General features: G+C 44.5%; 1 protein-coding gene across 3 annotated transcripts in view; it reads left to right on the top strand.

The window, feature by feature from the left end:
• Window positions 1-445: 445 nt before the first annotated feature.
• FERMT1 (FERM domain containing kindlin 1) overlaps window positions 446-16299 on the top strand; it is a 44205-nt gene continuing 28351 nt past the window's right edge. For 2 of the 3 annotated variants that reach the window (XM_063316043.1, XM_063316063.1), the window contains exons 1-2: window positions 447-625; window positions 1550-1783. In XM_063316043.1, the coding sequence (XP_063172113.1) occupies window positions 475-625; window positions 1550-1783 (385 nt within the window). In that variant the 5' untranslated portion in view covers window positions 447-474. Of the gene's footprint in view, window positions 626-1549; window positions 1784-16299 lie in introns of all 3 variants that reach the window. The other variant, XM_063316052.1, reaches the window with a different exon arrangement.

The raw sequence follows: 16299 nt of genomic DNA, 5'->3' as shown, positions 1-16299 counted from the left end.
AACAATGATCATCCTATGAAAGTCAGCCCCTGCAGTCAAGCAAAGTAAAGCAACTCTTAAGGGGTGTCTGAAAAGACCGCAAATTGTTAGTTACTTAATAGGTTGTTGTGTGTTTTACTGCCAGGCAGTGGGAGGAATGCTTGTGGAATCTTCTGCCTCAGGTGCCAAAGTAACATCTTCAGCCTTAGGTGCTATGTCTCCACAGTGTGTGTGTGGGTGTCTGTGCATGCATGTGCACTTGTCCACCCCAGGGAGCAAACATTCTAGAACTGGCCTGTTAGGAGATCAGATCAAATTTCCAGGAGCTGATTCATCACATCAAAAAGTGAACAGAGGAGCCTGGTGTTTTCTTTTCAGCTGGTCTTCAGCCAGGTTAAGCAGACTCAAATGCTCTTACATAACTCTGTTGTGAGAGAAGAAATATTTCCCCTCTTTTTAAAACTTTGAACAAATGTTGGAATTCTCAGCAGGGCTATGATTTCTTTAAATGAATATGGTTCCAATTCCTGGGAGCTCAGAGTCACGGTTGATCATCACAATGGAGAAGAACAAAAAGAGACTACCCTTCAAGTATCAGGAGACCTTCATGTTGGAGGATTGATGCTCAGGCTTGTGGAACGAATTGGTGAGTACAGTGTTTTTTAAAGGACAGAAGAATTCAGGCAACCTGAAGCACTCCCAAAATGTATAATCTTTTTTTTTTCATTCTATGAGCAGCTCATTCTATACTGTATATGCAAGTCAAATTGGAGCCTTGCAAATAACATACAGGTTTCTGGGTGTGTGAACTCACATCCCTGAAAGCAGATAGCATCACTGAGGATAGAGCAACAATTTTATACTTCCATTCATCATGGGCTTCTAGTGAGGAAGCCTCCTAGGAAAATCTGACAGCTCTGCCATCATGCAGAATGAAAAGCAAGAACAGAAATTATTAGTTACATATTTTACATTGTTTCTATTTATTTAGAATATGTTATAAAATAGTAAAACACAAGAAAGAAAGGACAAAAGTTAAGCCCAGGATGATTATGTGCCATCAAGTGGGAGTCAACTCTTAACAACCACATTTCCCCAGAATGACCTGTCCCCAACCTGGTTCTTCCAGTCTTCCAATGGTACAGCCATCGCCACTGTACTGGTCAAGCCCAGGAGGTACCAAAAAGGCACCTGTTCCATCAAATGAAGTCAGTAAATTATAGAGATGGCTGAAGCTAGTATTTGTTAGATTTGTATCTCACCTTCGATTTAGAATGTCAAGGTGGGCACAAAGGCTTCCTTCTCCCATTTCTCCCAACAACCACCCATGAGGTAGGTTTGGCTGAGAGAAAGTGGCCCAGGGAACACTAGATACAGAAAGAGAGTTCTAACCTGGTGCAGCTGCTGTCTATGAGCCTGTTGTGTTCTCTGCCTCTTTTTAGGCCAGATAGCTTACAGGTGCTTCTAATGGGGTGCATGTCAGGTGTAACCAGATCCTCAGCTCTGTGGTATTATCAAAAGAAGTCTTGGTGGTATTCTTTGAACTTTGCTTTGTTTTTCCTTTGTTTAGGGATATCGCAAGATTGGTCAGACTATGCCCTTTGGTGGGAGCAGAAGAAATACTGGCTTCTGAAAACTCATTGGACACTAGACAAATACGGAGTACAAGCAGATGCCATGCTATTGTTTACCCCTCAGCACAAAATCCTGCGCCTTCTCTTACCAAGCATGAAAACTGTGAGGCTGAATGTTAGCTTCTCTTCTGTGGTATTCAGGGTTGTTGGGGACATCTGCAAGAGCCTTGGTAAGTGGCATTCACATATTCTGCCCTGATGTGCTTCTGGCACACAGTTGTAACTGATGTCCAGATGTCTGCCTTGGGAATGTTCCACTTTATGTCTGAATTCTCATGGAACCACTGTTACCAACAGTAGTGGATGCTCAACAGGATGATTTGATGAACATGGTCCATTTAATACAGGTGGTACTTGTTTTTTTCAATGAAGTAATAAGGATATTTCTATTTTTTATCATCAAAAATTATTTCGGCTTCTTCATTACTTTCATAAATATTCTCTAATGTTTCTCTAAGTATGAAAGCCAGTTTGGTGTAGTGGCTAAAGCATCAGGCTAGAAACCAGGAAACTGAGTTCCAGTCCCACCTTAGGCACGAAGCCAGCTGGCTGACCATGGGCCAGTCACTCTCTCAGCCCTAGGAAACAGGCAATGGCAAACCACTTCTGAAATCTTGCCAAGAAAACTGCAGGAGCTTGCCCAGGCAATCACCAGGAGTCAACACTGACTCAAAGGCATAAACAAATTCTCTAAATAAGTTAATCTGAAATTAATACCCTAATACTCAATATGATGGCTGCCACCATGCATCATGTTCACCCATTCCAAGTTTTTCAGTCACGTCCCTTCCAGATGCAGCCTTCATTGCTGTAAAACAGCAGTGCCTAAGGGTATGAAGAAATATTGCCTCTCCCTCTTTGGAAGACCCTTCCCCTAGCTTATGAGAGAATAGATTTCGCTCAACAGTTGTAATCTATTCATCAATTTTTCATACGATCACCGAGTCACTTATTTTTAGAATAGCATGCCTTTCTCTGCTATTAAGTTTTTATGGCAGGTCCAAGATGTAAGTTGTTGCCTGCCTGATGTGAAGGGCAAGGTGCCCACCCACTTCTACCTACCCAAGCTAACCAAGCTGTGATTGAACTTTGCTTCAACACTGGCATCTTCCCACACTGAGTGGCCAGCTGAGGAAGAGAAGAGGGCTCCTGAATTTTTAACATTTTTAATTTTAACATTTCAGTACAAGTACCTTGCCATGCAAACTATAGTTGGTGGCAAGGGCATTTGCATACCATATGCATATGGACACAGCCACTCTGCTTCTTTTAAGCATTTCATCTATGGAATTCACTCCCTGAATTCTGAGGCAATGTAACCACATCCTCATCTTCAATGTAACAAAGGAGTTGGGGAAAGCTCCTTTAGATCCCAAATCAGTGCATAATTGCTGTGCATTACCAGTTCAAGATCCTAAATTTTGCACACTTGATTTGCAATTCTAAAATCCTTTGAAAGGAAAAAAGCGGGGAAAATGTAAGCAGTGTAAGGTGGTAGTTTGATTTTTAAAGGCAGTTTAGCTCAGCCCTTCAGCTGCATTGACAGCTTGGGAAATTATCCTATCCATGTTATAACAATTTTTACAGTTTTCAGTTCAGCAGTCTTGAGAGAAATTACCACTGAACCACATTCTCTCAAATATAAAAAAAGGGATCTTTACTGACCAATGCCCAATCAAGTCTGTTCATCTGAGTGTAATGATTGATGAAAAAATTATTTGGAGCTCATTTCGCCCTAAGCAAATTATTTGCTTTATTTTGAGGTGTTCCTGCATAGCTGCCCATTACTACTTATTGTTTTCATCCACTCAAGAGGAACATCAATTGCATGTTTTAAAAAGCAGAACAAAATGTCTCCGCACATACCTCAGGATGAAGAGGGGGGCAGGCTAGGACTTGCCACGCAAGGAGCCATTCCTTCTATCCGCAAGAGAATCTTATCAGTCGGCGGAATCATCATCCATGAGGGGAAGTAACACAAGCCCTTCAGACATCAGGAGAATATCCACCCATATGTTTAGACATCTAGGCTGCCTAAGGCTGTATTTTGCATGCTTCAAAGTCCCCCAAATCACACTGTGTAATTCAGTGGTAAAGTACCAAATAACAGCAACAAGACTCCCTGTCTGTGATCAGTGGGAACCTAAAAAACAAAAGTGTGTTTAAAACCCCTGAACGTGGGTAATTTCACAAGTTCAGGTTGCTGATTCCTAGTGGGACATTGGATATTCACTCTGTAGTCTTTAGTCCCTGTAATGTATCAACAGCGTTTATTTTGTTTCTGTTCTCGTGTGCAAAACCTGCTTCTGCCGCCTCACTTGGGGCGGGAGAGGTAATAGCTCGTCTTGTGGGCGGCTAGCACCATAGATCCTTCCCACCAAATAAGAACATTGCGGCTTGGGTTTGGTATTTATCTTATTCTTATTTATTGGTGTATTTATTGTAATTTATATTTTATGATTTTAATTCTGGTTTTATTGTAAACCGCCCAGAGTCCCCCTTCTTGGGAGAGATGGGTGGCAATAGAAGTTTGAAAAATAAATAAGAGTCATACAAACTTAGAATGAAAGGGGTTAGAAAGTACCTTGTAGATCATCTGGCCCAGGGGTCCCTAAACTCTTCAGCTCATCAACCCCTTCTTGAAGTTTCAGATTGTTCATCAACCCCCAAACGCTTATTATATTAAAATAATGTAATAAATACTACTTTAACTAATAGTACTAAAAATAATAACAACAACAATATGAATAGTCCCATCACCCTTTGGGGATCTATACTGACCACTTTGGAGAAGCCTGATCTAGTCCAGCTCTTGCTGAGCGAAGAAATCACAATTACAGCATCCCAAACAGGAGACCATCAGCCTCAAACATCACCAGCAAAGGAGAGTCCACCATCTCCCTTGTGTATTTGGTACTGATCAAATTTTTTAATGTCATGAGCTCTCTTGGTTCACCTTGCTAAATAAAGCATACATCTGTAAGATAAAAATAAATTATGGTTCTATGTATAGATCTATTTATTTACAGCTCTATTATAAAGAGCAGGAAATGTTCTAAAATAATTGTAGTGGGCTTATTGCGCTAACTTCATACCAATTCCTAGGTTCAGAGGCCCTTGAACTCAGCAGTTGGGTCAGTGTTGAGGACTGTTGCTTTATGGCTGTGAAGTTGTGCAGAAGCATAACTTCAGTTTGTTACTGTTCACATCGCCAGTGACATGCAACATTTTCTACAGATGGAATATATCACCCCAGGCCATGTTAACAGCTGTGCAATTCACAATATAAATTCCTAGCATATGTCTGTAAACACATCACAATTACACTGATTAAAACCTCAGGTACTGCTCAACCAGGAATTTGTCTCTAAAATATTCCTAACCACAAATAAGACTTGTAGCAACCTGCAGGAATGGGGTGTGGGTGTGTGTAGGTGAGTAGATGTGTGTATATGACTATATTAACAGAATGAAACGTTTTCTATAAATTTCTATAGCATTGGAGTCTTCTACAGTACAAGCACTAGCCACTGATACATTTGCTAGGTCTGAGGAAATCAAGCACTCTGTCATAGATATAAGATCGCATTCTTTCTTCACGTGCAGACATAACGGCCAATAACACCTCAGTGGATTGTATTGGTTGAACAGGAAACAGCCTGCTAAGAGTTACTGGGCTATCACCAGTAACTCTTAGCAGGCTGTTCACCTGCTTAGATAAGAATGTGGGTGAGGTAGATAAAGTTAAGAGATGTGTATAGAACAAGGAGGAATGGTTTTGATGGAGAGGTTTCTTTGTGGATTGACTAGAAGAGTAGGATGTTGCTGGGTTTTCCCAAGCACATTGTAGATGACATGACTGAATGAATTCTTCTGGCTTTTCCATAACCTGATGTCCTGACTTAGAGCAAAAAAAAACCACGCTGAGACAGAGATTTGGTCTCTAGTGTTTATTATCTGCTCTAGTAGGTAGAAATCCTGCCAAACTGAAAGAGCATGGGAAATCCACACAGATAAACCCAAAACTCAAGGCAAGTCTGCTCTGAGTTTCTTTGAAGGACAATTCAAAGCCTCTAAACTACACATGCATTTTCCTCCCTGGATAGAGGCCCCCTCCTGCTCACCATCAGTACTCATGACATCTGGGGACATTGCTGATTTGCCAGAGACTTAGCAGAGTAAAACATCCTTTTTTCTAGACAGAAAGAAGAGGAATTATGGGCCAATGTATCTGGAAATTCCCAGCTCAGAGAATGTTGGAGGTCCCAGCAAATTAGCATGCCTCATTAGCATGTGGATGAGTTCGCTCTAGGATGCAAATTCTCTATGTGCTTCTGGAGGAAGCTGTTGCCCCTCCCACATTCATTTGCTGTCTTCCTCTTTCTTCACCATCCTGGAAGGGAGCATATGGCTGCAGTTCTTTCCATCTTGGGCCATGCCGTGAGCCTAGAATTCAGGATGTTCCCCCTTTCTCCATGCAGCCTTCAGCAGCAATGAAGGCTGAGGGTCAATTCAGTTTAGGGAAAGAAAGAATCATCATTTTTCTACTGAAATGGATGTAACTGGACCAAATAAATCAGTAAGACTCTTTTTACTTACTTTTGGACTACTTTGTCTAAGTGTATAATTCTTTATGCTTGGGTGGGCTAAGTGTGTAAGATAAATAACCTGTATTTCTCTAACGAGCTCATTAATGCTATTTAAGATAATCTTTTTCTGTGCACGGCTTCTCCACTGTATTAAGCTCTGCTCCATTCAGTGGTCCTAGCTGTCCACTAATAGCTTCAGAGAAGACCACACCAGAGAGACAGATGGAGAGTTGAGTAGATATCCGACTGTGGCTGGTGTGAGAAGATACAGCAAAAGGGGTCTGCATAATAGATATTTACAGTAAACTTTCTACTTTGCCAGCATGGCTCTCAAGAGATCTCACAGTTGCTTACTACATATAAAGACAGATGATAACTGTTAAACTCTTTCTTAAAACATAAATGGTTCAGTTACATGAAACAGCAGCAAAAATCAGACCATTGCCTTCCCATTTAAAACCTCTCTCAGCTCTCCAAAAATCTGCTGTGCACGTTTGCCATTGTGAAGCCTGGAAGAATCTGAGCTCATACTGTAGTTGAAAAGAAAAGAGAAAAGAAATATTGTGAACTAGAGCTTGACATTATGGCCATTTTAACCCTAAAGTAGCCTTCCCCGGCCTGGTATCCTCCAGATGCTATTTCTTTCGAGCTTAGCATGTGAGAAGGTTCAGGTGAAGATTGTAAAGGCAAGCATCTGTTCTAGCTACCTCTTACTTGCAGACTAAGGACTGTTACCAAAGTACACTTAATTGGTGGCTATTTAATAAGGCACTGTAAAAGTAAAATCTCCTTCGAATCAAGCTCAAATCCTGGTCTTCAAGGGCACTTTCTTGGTAATAGTATTGAAGTGGATGGTCCCTGCCTTTTTTTAGGATGGTTTTGTAAATGTCCCAGTCTCTCTCACAGCCTGGTGTTCCTGTAGTTTCCCATCTAAATGCTAAGCAGGCCCAACTCCCCTTAGCTTATTGAAATCATCCAAGGTCAGCTAGGTGCTGCTGTTCTATCTAAATAAGAGGTTTGGGTGAATAAAACACTAATGTAAGGAGGGTACTCTGTGGCAGAGATCAAGACTTGGTCACCTCCCATCTCCTTTGCTGCTGCTTTTATCAGCTGGACTAAGCAGTCCCTTTTTCCTCTCAGAGGCCATAGGAGCCGAGTACCCTGTGAGCAGAAACAGCAGGACTATCTCCATTTGACGGGTGTGGAATATGCCTCTCCCCTAAACAATGACTGCAGTGAAAGGAGTGAAAGGAGGACATGGTTTCTGGGGGGCCAAGACCAACCATTTCTAGCTGTCTTAGAACTCTTTCAAGGAAGGTCGTCTCTAGACAATTGGTCTGAATCTTGTCAAACCTGGTGTTTGAATTAGAGCAGCCTGCTTCCATTGTAGCTTATCATTAGATAAGAGGTTAAAGTTAAGAACTGATTCCTGCTTGTTTTCCTTTTCCCTCCCTGCCCCTTCCCCACCTTGCGGTAAAGTCTTCTTACACTGGTAAACTTAAGGACAAAAGCTGGTTTGTTTTATTCGTTGTCTTCTTTCTAGCTGGAGAGTGGTGTCTAAATATGTTCACAAAATAAAGTTGAAGTGAAAGATGCACTTCCAGTCACTAGTTTTTCAGTTATGTACTCCATAATCCAGTTTCTTTGCTTCTTAATATGTGCTAGTCAACTTTTGTTCTTGATATTTTTGAAACAAATACTCTAAGGGAAAGATAACATTCTTTTCTGTTCCTCTTATTAAAAATTAACCCCATAGCTGATACCAAAAGCTAAGTAGAGGAAGTACTGCGATGGTGAAGGATGTTTGCCCAGTTCTGCTTTGCTTCTTCTTCTTCGCCTCCTCCTCCTCCTCCTCCTCCTCCTCCTCCTCCTCCTTCTTCTTCTTCTTCTTCTTCTTCTTCATTATTATTATTATTATTATTATTATTATTATTATTATTATGCTAGTTGAATCTCAGTGACTCTTGGCATCTCACAACAAAGAAATTACAATAAAACATTAAAAATAAAGAAAAAAATATGGCCAGCACTCTCCCTCACTAAAGGCCTAGGCAAAGAGCTAGTGTAATGATTGCCTACTCCAAAATACTCAGTCTCACAAGCCCGAGCTTAAAGATAACTGATTTATTAAAGGAATAGTATGCAAATACAGAGAAAGCTGAGAATGAGCAAAAGCGCGCGAAATACAAACCAAATATTCTCGCTTCAAACCCAATCCCGCCCCTTGCCCCACCATGGCAACCACCCCCTCCCAGGTGTTAGCAACTGTCCCACATCGGCCTGGGAAAGTGACCTTGAACACATGTCATAACCCAAACACACATTCCAGCCGAGCAGCATAGAGATTACAGCCTGGCACGGCTGAAATTCCCCTCCCCGCAAATGACAAACACGGAACAAGAAAGTGACATGAGAAACATTACGATGGATTCAAACCATTGAAACGAGGAACATGACATGTTGTTGTTGTTTATTCGTTTAGTCGCTTCCGACTCTTCGTGACTTCATGGACCAGCCCACGCCAGAGCTTCCTGTCGGTCGTCAACACCCCCAGCTCCCTCAGGGACGATTCCGTCACCTCTAGAATATCATCCATCCACCTTGCCCTTGGTCGGCCCCTCTTCCTTTTGCCCTCCACTCTCCCTAGCATCAGCATCTTCTCCAGGCTGTCCTGTCTTCTCATTATGTGGCCAAAGTATTTCAGTTTGGCCTTGAATATCATTCCCTCAAGTGAGCAGTCTGGCTTAATTTCCTGGAGTATGGACTGGTTTGATCTTCTTGCAGTCCAAGGCACTCTCAGAATTTTCCTCCAACACCACAGTTCAAAAGCATCTATCTTCCTTCTCTCAGCCTTCCTTATGGTCCAGCTCTCGCAGCCATATGTTACTACGGGGAACACCATTGCTTTAACTATGCGGATCTTTGTTGTCAGTGTGATGTCTCTGCTCTTAACTATTTTATCGAGATTTTTCATTGCTCTTCTTCCAAGGATTAAGCGTCTTCTGATTTCCTGACTGCAGTCAGCATCTGCAGTAATCTTCGCACCTAGGAATACAAAGTCTTTCACTGCTTCTACATTTTCTCCCTCTATTTGCCAGTTATCAATCAAGTTGGTTGCCATAATCTTGGTTTTTTTGAGGTTTAGCTGCAAGGCAGCTTTTGCACTTTCTTCTTTCACCTTCATCATAAGGCTCCTCAGTTCCTCTTCGCTTTCAGCCATCAAAGTGGTATCATCTGCATATCTGAGATTGTTAATGTTTCTTCCAGAGATTTTAACTCCAGCCTTGGATTCCTCAAGGCCAGCTTGTCGCATGATGTGTTCTGCGTACAAGTTGAATAGGTAGGGTGAGAGTATACAGCCCTGCCGTACTCCTTTCCCAATCTTAAACCAGTCTGTTGTTCCGTGGTCTGTTCTTACTGTTGCTACTTGGTCGTTATACAGATTCTTCAGGAGGCATACAAGATGACTTGGTATCCCCATACCACTAAGAACTTGCCACAATTTGTTATGGTCCACACAGTCAAAGGCTTTAGAATAGTCAATAAAACAGAAATAGATGTTTTTCTGAAACTCCCTGGCTTTTTCCATTATCCAGCGGATATTGGCAATTTGGTCCCTAGTTCCTCTGCCTTTTCTAAACCCAGCTTGTACATCTGGCAATTCTCGCTCCATGAACTGCTGAAGTCTACCTTGCAGGATCTTGAGCATTACCTTACTGGCATGTGAAATGAGTGCCACTGTTCGATAGTTTGAACATTCTTTAGTGTTTCCCTTTTTTGGTATGGGGATATAAGTTGATTTTTTCCAGTCTGATGGCCATTCTTGTGTTTTCCAAATTTGCTGGCATATAGCATGCATTACCTTGACAGCATCATCTTGCAAGATTTTGAACAGTTCAGCTGGGATGCCGTCGTCTCCTGTTGCCTTGTTATTAGCAATGCTTCTTAAGGCCCATTCAACCTCACTCTTCAGGATGTCTGGCTCTAGCTCACTGACCACACCATCAAAGCTATCCCCGATATTGTTATCCTTCCTATACAGGTCTTCTGTATATTCTTGCCACCTTTTCTTGATCTCTTCTTCTTCTGTTAGGTCCTTGCCATCTTTGTTTTTGATCATACCCATTTTGGCCTGGAATTTACCTCCAATGTTTCTAATTTTCTGGAAGAGGTCTCTTGTCCTTCCTATTCTATTGTCTTCTTCCACTTCCGCGCATTGCTTGTTTAAAAATAATTCCTTATCTCTTCTGGCTAACCTCTGGAATTTTGCATTTAATTGGGCATATCTCCCCCTATCACTGTTGCCTTTTGCTTTCCTTCTTTCTTGGGCTACTTCTAGTGTCTCAGCAGACAGCCATTTTGCCTTCTTGGTTTTCTCTTTCTTTGGGATGTATTTTGTTGCTGCCTCCTGAACAATGCTGCCAACTTCTGTCCAGAGTTCTTCCGGGACCCTATCTACTAAGTCCAGTCCCTTAAATCTATTCTTCACCTCCACTGCATATTCCTTAGGAATATTAGTGAGCTCATATCTAGCTGATCTGTGGGTCTTCCCTAATCTCTTTAGTCTGATCCTAAATTGTGCAAGAAGAAGTTCGTGATCTGAACTACAGTCAGCTCCAGGCCTTGTTTTTACCGACTGTACAGATGTCCGCCACCTTTGGCTGCAAAGGATGTAATCAATCTGATTTCGGTATTGTCCATCTGGTGAAGTCCATGTATAAAGCCGTCTCTTAGGTTGTTGGAAGAGAGTGTTTGTTATGCAGAGTGAATTGTCTTGGCAAAATTCTATCAGCCTATGTCCTGCTTCATTTTGTTCTCCCAGGCCATACTTACCTGTAATTTGAGGTGTCATTTGACTGCCCACCTTAGCATTCCAGTCTCCTGTGATGAAAATAACATCTCTTTTAGGCGTGTTGTCCAGTAGGTGCTGCAGATCCTCATAGAACTGCTCTACTTCAGCTTCTTCAGCATTTGTGGTTGGGGCGTATATTTGGATCACTGTGATGTTAGATGGCTTGCCCTGAATTCGAATTGAGATCATTCTGTCGTTTTTTGGGTTGTATCCAAGCACTGCTTTAGCCACTTTACTATTAATTATGAAGGCTACTCCATTTCTTCTGTGGTCCTCTTGTCCACAGTAGTAGATCTGGTGGTCATTTGATGTGAAGTGGCCCATTCCAGTCCATTTCAGTTCACTGACGCCCAGAATGTCTATCTTTAATCTTGACATCTCACCAATAACCACATCCAATTTGCCCTGGCTCATAGATCTTACATTCCAGGTTCCAATGGTGTGTTGATCCTTAGAACATTGGATTCGCCGTTCACCACCAGCACCGTCGGCCGCTAGCCGTCCTTTCGGCTTTGAGCTAGCTGCGTCATCACGTCTGGGGCTAGTTGAGCTCATCCTCTGTTCCTCCCCAGTAGCATTTTGACCATCTTCCGACCTGGGGGTCTCACCTTCCGATGGTATACCGACATATCTCTGGTTGTACTGATCCATTTAGTTTTCACGGCAAGAATACTGGGGTGGGTTGCCATTACCTTCCCCAGGGATCGCATTTAGTCTGACCTCTCTGTCATGACCTTCCCGTCTTGGGTGGCCCTTCACGGTTTAGCTCATGGCATCATTGAGGTGCTCAAGCTCCAGCACCACGACAAGGTAACGATCCTTTGCTGAAGACATGACATATCACCCCCCTAAAAAAAAAATTGCTAAGGAGCCGGCTTGGCCGGATAAGCAGCATGAAATTTAGCAACCAGGTCCGGAGAGCGGACATCGTGAGCGGTGACCCACTCAGGATGTGGAAAATGCTTCCAACGAATGAGATATTGGAAGGCAGAGCGCTGGCGTCGAGAATCGAGTATCTCTTTGACTTCAAAGTGTTGCTGGTTATCAATCATAATGGGTGGGGGAGGTGATTGCTGGGGATGCCATTGGTCGGACGAGAGAAACGGCTTGAGTAAGCTGCAATGAAAAACAGGATGCAAACGTTTAAGATTATGTGGCAAATCCAATTTAAAGGTTACAGGGTTTATTTGAGCAACAATAGAAAAAGGACCAACAAATTTAGGACCTAGTTTCTTGGATGGCTGTGGTGATTTGATAAACTTTGTGGAGAGATAGACTTTATCCCCTACTTTAAATGTAGGTTGGGGGGAGCGCTTTGCATCCGCATGTTTTTTATAAGAGGATTGGGCATGGTGCAGTGCTTGTTGAATTTTCTGCCACGAGTCCGTCAGATTCTGTGCCCAATCCGTTAGAGATGAAGGTAGAGATTGCGGGTGCGGGAGTTCTGGTATGGGACAAAATCACGGCCGAACACAGCTTTAAAAGGAACCTGGCCAGTGCTTTGATGGACGGCGTTGTTATAAGCAACTTCAGCAAAGGGAAGCAGGTCCACCCAGTTGTCTTGTTGATAATTAACAAACGCACGTAGATATTGTTCCAGTGTGGAATTAACAGCCTCAGTAGATCCATCTGTCTCCGGATGCCACGCCGTAGATAGGGCTTGTGTGGTTCCTACCAGTTTCATAAATGCCCGCCAAAATCGTGACGTAAACTGTGAGCCTCTGTCGCTCACCAAACGGGAGGGGCTTCCGTGAAGGCGGTACACGTGTACGAGGAATAGGCGGACCAGCTGTTGCGCGGTGGGAATGGACGCGCAGGGGATGAAATGCGCTTGTTTGGAGAAGAAGTCTTTGACCATCCAAATGACTGTTTTACGTTGACTGGGAGGTAGGTCAACTATAAAGTCCATGGAGATTTCCTGCCATTGTTTCAGTATAAATCAATACATCATCCAAATATACCAATACCCCTTTGAACAGGTGGTCATGCAAGACCTCATTGATGAGCTGCATAAAAACCCCAGGTGCCCCCGACAAACCAAAAGGTAACACTTTATATTGGAAAGCCCCCAGGAGACAATTAAACGCTGTTTTCCACTCGTCCCCTTCCCTTATGCGAACACGAAAATAGGCTTCCCTTAAATCCAGTTTTGAGAAAATTTTACCTCTGGCCAGATGTGCTAACATATCTTTGATGAGGGGCAAAGGATATTTGTTTAAAATTGAAACTGCATTGAGCCCACGGAAATCTGTACATAACCTCAAAGACCCATCTTTTTTCGGTCTAAAAAGAACAGGTGCCCCCACCGGAGAGTTAGCTGGCTCAATAAAACCCCTGGCTAGGTTCTTGTCAATGAACTTCCTCAATGTGGCCAACTCTTTCGGGGACATAGCATAGGTTTTTGGGTTAGGCAATTTTACATTGGGCAGAAATTCAATAGCACAGTCCGTCTTTCGGTGAGGCGGCAAACGATCCGCCTCCTTTTCTCCAAACACATCTGCGAAGTCTTGATATTGCGCAGGCAGCCCTTCTAGCGGCTCAAGCATCTGTACTGTGGTTGTGGCTGCCCGTCCACCCTCATTGTCTCCCAATAAATCCGTCTCTGGCACCTTATAAAATCCATCAGCAAATGTCACAGTTCTATGCAGCCAGTTGATAACAGGATTTTGCTTGACAAACCAGGGCATCCCCAAAATGACTAATGGCCCCCCCACCGGCGCTATGATGAAGGGTAATTTCTCCCAATGACTACCCATTTGCAGTGCCACCAGTCCCGTGGAGTGGGTGACCGGTTTCCCCCCAGCCATAGTCCCGTCCAATTGGGTAAAAATCATTGGCCGCTTCAACGGAAACCTGGGGAGGTCTAAGGCGGCTACGAGATCGGGGTGCATCAACGAGCGCGAGCAGCCTGAGTCAAGCATAGCCCACACCTCCACAGTTCGAGTACTGGATCCCAATTTCACCTTGACCGTCAGGGTAGGAAAATTCCCACTCACCGAATCGTGGCCGTGCCCATCTCCTTCCACCTGCCCTACGGCACCCTTCAGAGCAGGTGGTTGCCTTTTCCCGCCGGCTGTTCAAAATACAGCTCTTCTTCCTCTCCCCCGAATGGGTTGTCGTTAGGATCGACCTCCGCGCGGGCAGCCCTCACCTTCCTCAGCCCCGAAGGCGACTTGCCGGACGACTTCCCTGGCCGCTCCTCGGATCGCTTTCTTGGGCACGCAGCTGCGCGATGTCCCTCTTTCCCACATCTTAGGCACTGGCCTTTCACAAACCGCCGTTCCTTTTCTTCCTCTCAACTTTTCGGTTTGGGCCGGCTTGGGAATCCCGGGGCACGGGCACTTTTACTTGACTTCCCTTGCTTCAGTTCCTTGTTATGTGCAAAAGTCTCTAGGGCGTTTTCGGCATTGCCCGCCAGCTGAATCCACCCATACAACGTTTTCAGATCGTTGCGTCCCAAAGCCCAGTGGAGGACCTTCATCTCCAGTCCCTGTTTGAACATTTCCACTAGGGTTGACTGGGACCAATCCTCCACCTTTCCAGCCAGGGCTTTAAACTCCAAAGCGTAGTCCGCGACGGAGAGAGATCCCTGGGAAAGTTTCCTCAGCGCCCGTTTCGCTCGTTCCTGGGCCAAGGGGTCTTCGAAGTGCTGTTTTAATGCCCACAAAAACTCCTCAAATTCTTCCAATTCCGTGGCTTCAGCTTGGCATAGCTGCACATACCAATCCGCTGCCCTCCCCTTTAGTTTGTTGGCGATGGCATTGATTTTGCCATGTTCTGAGCGAAAGCTTCGCCCCCAGTCCTCCATATAATTCCTGGCATTGGTAACGAAGAAGGACAACTTGGTGGGATCGCCATCAAACTTTACCATGAAAGGCGGAGGGGTTCTTGTTGACTCTTTTGTCTCAACTGGCTCGGCGAAAGCCAACGATCGCCTGCCCACCAACTGTGACCCTTCCCTGGACACTCCCAACTCTCTTCCCCTCACTTGTCAGAAAACCCGAGTCCTACTTCTTCCCCTGGGTGATGGGGACCTCGCCCCCGGATTGGGCTGTCGGGTTGGCATTTCCTCCGAACCCTCTCGTGGGGACCCCGACCCTCGGGGGGTTTCCTTTAGTATGACAAGTATGGATTCGATTTTTCCCTCTAGTGCTTTTATGCGTGCGGGGGTAACCGGTTCTTCCAATGGCCCCTTGGTCACCACAACCGTAGGTGACAATGGGATCTCCGGTTCCCAGGACGCTTGGGGCGATTCGACCTCAGAGTCTCCTTCCTCCCCGGTTCGATAGTCATCCCCTGTAGCGCCGCTCACTTCAGACGGTAACCCCTGGTCTTCCCTCTGAGTGCCCCGCTTATCCCGGCGGGCTGCCCTCTGAGCTTGGGAGCTCGGTGCCACAAGCGCCTTTGTGGTATCTGGTTCTTCCTCGCCCCCTTCGCTCTCTTGCAGTCTGGGTTCGGACATCGCTAGCGTTCCCCTTCACCAAACACTTGGATGGGGCTAGCGGAAAATGTACTTATGGATTCTCAGCTTTATGTAATGATTGCCTACTCCAAAATACTCAGTCTCACAAGCCCGAGCTTAAAGATAACTGATTTATTAAAGGAATAGTATGCAAATACAGAGAAAGCTGAGAATGAGCAAAAGCGCGCAAAATACAAACCAAATACTCTCGCTTCAAACCCAATCCCGCCCCTCGCCCCACCATGGCAACCACCCCCTCCCAGGTGTTAGCAACTGTCCCACATCGGCCTGGGAAAGTGACCTTGAACACATGTCATAACCCAAACACACATTCCAGCCGAGCAGCATAGAGATTACAGCCCGGCACGGCTGAAATTCCCCTCCCCGCAAATGACAAACACGGAACAAGAAAGTGACATGAGAAACATTACGATGGATTCAAACCATTGAAACGAGGAACATGACAGCTAGGTCCTCATGGCTCTTCTAAACAACAGCAGAGTGGGGGCCATCCGGATCTCAGGGGAACCTTGTTCCAGAGGGCAGGCGCTGCTACAAAGAAGGTGCATTTCTAGGGTCCTAAGAGATGACATTGTTTCATTGTAAAGGAACCTACAGTGTCCCAGTCCTGCAGGATTGAATTGGCTGGGCAGATATTATGGGTGATAGGCGGTCCCTTAAGTAACCAGGCCTATGCCATGTAGGACTTTTTTAGGTAACCAGCACCTTGAATTGCACCCAGAAGCAGTTCTCCTACAACCAACACCAACTGGAACTGGCCCG

This window comes from Candoia aspera, chromosome 1 (genome assembly GCF_035149785.1).
Source record: "Candoia aspera isolate rCanAsp1 chromosome 1, rCanAsp1.hap2, whole genome shotgun sequence".
Taxonomy (NCBI): domain Eukaryota; kingdom Metazoa; phylum Chordata; class Lepidosauria; order Squamata; family Boidae; genus Candoia; species Candoia aspera.
This window is presented reverse-complemented; position numbering and strand designations above follow the sequence as displayed.